This window comes from Procambarus clarkii, chromosome 10 (assembly GCF_040958095.1).
Source record: "Procambarus clarkii isolate CNS0578487 chromosome 10, FALCON_Pclarkii_2.0, whole genome shotgun sequence".
NCBI lineage: Eukaryota > Metazoa > Arthropoda > Malacostraca > Decapoda > Cambaridae > Procambarus > Procambarus clarkii.
In genome coordinates, this window is record NC_091159.1 from 6079581 (window position 1) to 6085618 (window position 6038).

The 6038-nt window shown below is 33.5% G+C and overlaps 1 protein-coding gene across 1 annotated transcript; it reads right to left on the reverse strand.

The window, feature by feature from the left end:
- Positions 1-460: 460 nt before the first annotated feature.
- Positions 461-5402, reverse strand: LOC138349593 (uncharacterized). The gene is made up of 11 exons (XM_069321551.1): positions 5276-5402; positions 4827-4931; positions 4442-4671; positions 4058-4236; positions 3352-3469; positions 3025-3116; positions 1974-2181; positions 1670-1840; positions 1205-1389; positions 717-952; positions 461-564 (listed from the first exon to the last, which is right to left on the reverse strand). The coding sequence occupies exons 5-10, from the start codon at positions 3431-3433 to the stop codon at positions 725-727; spliced, it is 966 nt and encodes a 321-aa protein (XP_069177652.1). The 5' UTR covers positions 3434-3469; positions 4058-4236; positions 4442-4671; positions 4827-4931; positions 5276-5402; the 3' UTR covers positions 461-564; positions 717-724.
- Between the last annotated feature and the right edge of the window lie 636 nt (positions 5403-6038).

The window sequence follows — 6038 nt, forward strand, 5'->3', positions numbered from 1 at the left end:
TATATGGTGTTTGGCTAGATAAGAGTAAAACTGCTTGTAGATTAGTTTTTCAAAAAATGTTGACAAGTTAGGCAGGATTGATATAGGTCTGTAATTGTTAACATCTGTGAGATCACCACATTTGTGTACAGGGGTAACTCGCTTTTTTTAGGATAACTGGAAAGGTTTGGAGTTCAAGTGACCTGTTGAAGAGCATGAGAATTCTTTGGAGACAATTCCTAACCTATACTTCTTCTCAAGGTCATGTTTTTTATTAATGGGTTTAAGTATTCCCTTTGTAAGCAAGGGATTGTTAAGCCTTTTGGTTATGCTTACAAAAAAGTCACAGGACAGACATTATCAGCAGCAGTTATAAAATTGTCAATAGCAGTTTCATTGTGCAGCCTAAAACTTAACTCCCTTGACTCTAGAGGTATATATATTAGGTTTAGGTTAGGTTTTTTTAATTAAACCAGCCAGGATGAGTGAAGCCATGAAGGGCGTTTTTATTAATTAAAACACCCAAATGTTGGGTGCTTCAGGTGTTGTTCCTCTTGGATGATCTTGTACCTCTCTGTCTCACACCTGTAAGAATGAGTGATATGGTTAAGGGGGAAACAAAGTGCAGGCAAGGCAATGGAGGCCAGTAGTAATCTTAGGGCTAGGATAATTAGAAATTAGAGAAATTAAGTAAGAGAAATTAGCAAGAGAAATCAGGTAAAATTTATTATACTTAACTTTTGTATCATGAGTTTAGTAGTAAATCTTCATCTTCATCATCATCATCTTCACTGTCACAAAGCTCCAGGTAGGGCTCGGAAACATCAACATCCTCTTCCTGGTATCCAAATAAACGCTTTGCATCACTCAGCTTGTCAGAACACATCTTTTGCCCTTGCTTCAAAAGAGCCAAGATTCCACTCTTATTTTTGGTTGATAGGTGCTTCTCTTCAATAGTGTACTTGTTAGGATCCTGTAATATATAGACTATTTAATGGGGTTTAAGACATTTACAAATTTCCCTGAAAATACTAAAGAAATTAGAATAAATAAATAAAGTTTTCGGTAAAAGTTCAAATATATGTAAAACACACCAGTACAGTATATGAAAACCATGGAATTGTCTACCTGTCAAAGTTGTAAATAGCAAGACAAGTATAAAATTCTGCTGGATAAATGTTTATGAAGAACTGAATTGCAACACACATTTAGGCTGTTAGCTTACCTTGCTTAGATATGAAGGAAAAATTCCACATAACAACTCTTCAGTATGTTCGGTTAAAATCTCTCTCTTATTCTTGTAATATGCGAGATAATGCAGCATTTCTTGAACAGTGTGTTGTTGCTCTTCTCTGGATCTCTTCTGAAGCTCCACATCTTCTACTGCCTTCTTTTTTTGAGCAAGGGACACTAATAAAAGAGGAAATTTATATTTACTGCAAGTAAACTACAACTCAATTTAATGTAATTACAGTTTAGGTACTTGCATTATACATACTATACATAGTTTATTGTGCAGTATCAACCTGATAAAAACCTACGGATTATGATACTGCACCTATTTTACAAACAGTAGTGATGATATTTTACTTCAAAAATAAGTAAAGCTTATCCATTATGCATGCTAAATGTTAGTTATCTTGATAAGGCCGAATTGTAACCCCTGATAAAATGAGATGTAGTTACATACCATTTTGGCTATGATGAGGCAATAAATTGTGCCATGGCAGGATACCTTCTATTGCATCCTTTTCACTGAGAATTTCAGAGTTTTCACTATTGTAGATTTTTATGAAGCCTTGAAGCTTTTTCCTATCACACTCATTTCTGTGCCGGAGGGAAGAGCGCATTTTACTGGATGCTGCAAATAAAGTTTTTTGGCTGAAAGTTTTAAAGTTGTTAAAAAAATTTCCTCATCATTTACCTACATAGAAATTATAGACAAGAGCTAAATAGAAATTGCTTCAGAGTTAACAAAGAAATAGTAAGCCTACCTGCATCAGTGGCAATCAGATTTTTGCGATGCCTGATAGAGTCTGCAACTGCCTCGATAGAATATTTTATGTTCTTCGAGGTTGTTCCAGTGTTTAACTCTAACTCCTTACAAATCATTTGTAGGTCAGATCGCCATTCTTGAATCAATGACTTTTGAACATCAAGTTTGTCGATCTCATTTGAAACTGTTATTTCCGTCTCTCTGGCCTATTTGAAAATATAATAAATTTAATGAACAAATCACATTAACCATGATGAGTGGTTCGAACCTATGGGCTTGGCATTCCCAGATGCTTGCTGTAGTTGAATGCGCCACAACATGGTCAAAAGAATTGCAACCTAGGGTACTAATGAACCCACAATTCAATTTTTGTTAATTATGCACCCCCATACCCATTCCATGGGCGGTTGTGCATGCAGTTTCCCATGTACTTGGTCTGTGTCCTCCAGTAGTTTTACCTCTGATGGCCCTTTCAATACACATAGAATTCATATTATTGTGATATATCAATACATGGAGAAAGACATTGAAATGGGGGCATCAAAGGCCGAACTACTGAATGACAGAGACCGAGTTCATGGGGGAATTGTGTGAAACCTGGTTTGGCTTCAGTGGAAGCCTTGGGATCCTTGTGGGTGCAGTAGTACTCCAAGTTGCAATTCATCTGACCATGTCGTGGCGTAGTGAACTAGAGCATGCATCTGAGAGCACTCAGTGCATGGGGTTCAAACCCTCATCACAGTTCCCGTGATATATCACGATACTGTGATTTCTCTGTGAACACATTTGATATATCTCGGAATCATACATTTAGGTTAATTAAATACTATATACTTTATACAAATTAACCTTATTGATATATTGAAAAAGTTCAAGCAGTTAATTCAAGGAAATGGTCGCTAATTTATAATGGAAAATATATGTAGTACATGATCTGAACACATAACTAACCTATAAATGCATTATAATACCTTTCACATATAAATGCATTATAATAAGTTTCAAAATAAATACAAATAAATAAAATAAATATATATTATTTTTAGTACCTTTCTGAGTCGAGTAACTAATGCACGAGCCAGTCCATCAATTTTTCGATGGTTCCAAAAGACTGCACCCTCTGTGAGTTCTTCTGTTCTTTCTGAGAAAAATATTTATAGCAATGAACATCTTGAAGAGCATAGATTAATAACAGTTTCATAACATACCTTTACTCACCAAGACCAACTCAAGTTTGACCAATATGTTTTCATTCTTTTATTGATTATTTGAGGGAGTTGATACTTATTGAATACTGAATACAAATCGCATTATACTGATTACAGGGCAGGTAAAATAATAAAAAACTTGATCAGATGAACCATATAAACAAATACCAGCTTTCAGCATGTTTTTAGTTGTAGAGTTGTATCGTGAGAGGTATGCAAACACTTGCTCTGCCTCTTCCCCTAAAGTCATGCCACTTCCTTCTTCCCACCGCCCTCCATATAATACCTTTAACATAAAAGTATACAGTAAAAAAAAATTCAAATTATTGTACAAAAATTAAAAGCCTCCTACTATATTAAATGATACGTATATCATTAATCTTAAACAATCAGAAATCTTAAATTTTTTTACACAAACTGTACTTATTATATTTAATGTAATGTATACATTACATTAAATTTAATTAGTATACATAAATGTAATGTTATATTTTTATTTACCTGACAATACCAAGCATGTCCTTTTGCATGTAGGACTCCTAAAAATGGCTTTGCTTGTGGCTAATATTAAACAATGGGTAATGGGGTATCAAAAATGTTTTATATGAAGAATTCTGATGCACTGCTAAATTTTACATAAAACAAAAATTTACATGGTGTTAGATAAATAAAATGATGATATGGATGCAATTGAAAGGCAAACTATAAAGACATACTCAGTTAAAAAATATGTCATATGACAATGTATATTTATATGTGCATACTTTATTTATAAGAACATTAATTTGAAGACAATATAATTCATTATAATATAGTGTGTGTAGAGAACAAAAGAATACTATACATTAAGTATCTGTAAAGCACATTTTATTACCTCCCAACTTTGTTGTAACGATACAGCTTCTTGTTGCCATCAATATGTACTGCTAAAGGGGTTTTATCACAAGCAGGACACTCATTGTCAGCTTCTCCTCTAATTTTTCTCAGCTCATATTGCTGGAATCGCCATTCGAAGAACACTCTCTTCGAAGTTATATAATTAATGGGTCCAATCTAGGAATAGAATTTTTTAGATGGTGACATTTAAAATGCATATTATGACATAAGATAAATAAACAAAAAAAACATTCCATTTTGTGTTTGAACAAAATTAAAAACTAATTATTAATAAATGAATATACATTACTACAAAATTTTGATAATTTTTGTATTGAAATATAAAACTGAAAATATTAAGAATAACGGTATCAAAACATACACGCCCACGAGAAGCACCAAAGGATTCCAGTGCAGTGACTAATGCCCGAAATGATGTTCCAGGACAATTTCTTTTTATATGGTGCCATGATTCAAGCAGACTGGTGCTGTAGAATGTGCTGCTCTTTCCTAATGATGAATAGAAACCAGACTTGTGCATGGTCTTGCCTAGTTGTTGATGCTCATATCCACAGTGGCATGTATAGATTGGAGTATAGAGGTCATACCTTCCTGTAGTTTAAAATACAGTGCATTGAGTTGTGTGGCGACTTGCTAAAATAGTGATGTAAAAATTAACATTTATAGCAACAAAAATTTCAAAATGTATTGTGATTCAGGAATATCCGGTAATGGAAATAAAAGGGTAAATTTTAAAGTTTATTTACCCATTATAGTGATGAAGATGCAGAGATTGCTGGAGCTTGAAATTTTAAACTTGCAATCTGTGCAGTTGGGGCAAGAATTTGGTGGTTGGGCTGGTACAACAGGTTCTGGTAACAAAGAAAAGGAAGACAGTTTGACAAAATGAGTTTTATGGAAAAGAATTTCAGACTGAATATTTCATTGTTTCTTGATTGTACAAAATATTGACATTATTCTCCAGATAATGACTGAGAAATTCACAGAAAAGAAACAATCAGACGATTAAATCAATCTATAAAACCAAGTGTCAGGTTTAAACTTTAAGACTTCTCCAAATGTTGTAATGACTGAAATGAAACATTTATTCATTTTATTTTGTTATACCAAGATAATCGTAGCTCTAGACTGGGATTGGGAAGTAGAAGTAATCTCGGAACAAAGTACGGATTTTATACAGGTATCGTATACTTACTCCAGTGAAAGATATTTCCTTCAGGGCACACAGTTTGTGTCGGGTCTAATGGCTCATAAAAGCCATTTTTTCCAATATAATCTGTGGTGGAAAGGCATGAGAAAATGTTGCATTTGGTCACAAATGTGACACAAAAATGCAAAACAGTCTTCACATTTGATGCTTGCCTCACAATTTGTACATTGTACACAAACTTTACCTGATGAAAAAAGGGGTAATTATTTATACTAATTTTAAATACTGTATACCTAACATTTTAAACAATCTGAAGTCTAAATGTATTAATAGAGTGTCATTAATAGCATATGATGCTTATTATACAGTATAACCTTAATGAACACAGCAATATTTAATTTACCTTTATCTGGAACACCCAACTCAGACAATGTCCAATCGAACAGCATTGCCCTGCTTTCTCCCCAATTAATCTCTGCATTTTTTCTTCTTTTTTGCCAGTCAGAAACACTTGGCTGAGAATCTTTAATTTGTTCAAGTTCTGCAGCAAGTACTTTGAAATATGGGATTACAAATTAGTAAGAAAAATTTGTAAGTGAAAGGAATGATTAGTATAATATGTTAAACAAAATTTCATAGGCATTAAGCACAATTTTGGTACATAATATTTATGACGTGTGTCCATTAAATAAACCCTCATTTAAATACCAACAAATGATGTTGGGACATACCAACATCAAATGATTCCAAAGTTTCTTCACCAGCTGCCAAATAACTTGAGTGTACGTTCTGCCACTAGTAGAATAGC

What these genes read in the sequence shown, in the direction of transcription:
- LOC138349593 (XM_069321551.1), bottom strand. Translation starts at nt 3,433, where the DNA reads ATGACTTTAGGGGAAGAGGCAGAGCAAGTGTTTGCATACCTCTCACGA. An exon ending in TAAAAACATGCTGAAAGCTG is followed by an intron (nt 3,117 to 3,351) that starts GTATTTGTTTAT and finishes TATTTTTCTCAG; the next exon opens with AAAGAACAGAAGAACTCACA. An exon ending in TCTGATTGCCACTGATGCAG is followed by an intron (nt 1,841 to 1,973) that starts GTAGGCTTACTA and finishes CTTTATTTGCAG; the next exon opens with CATCCAGTAAAATGCGCTCT.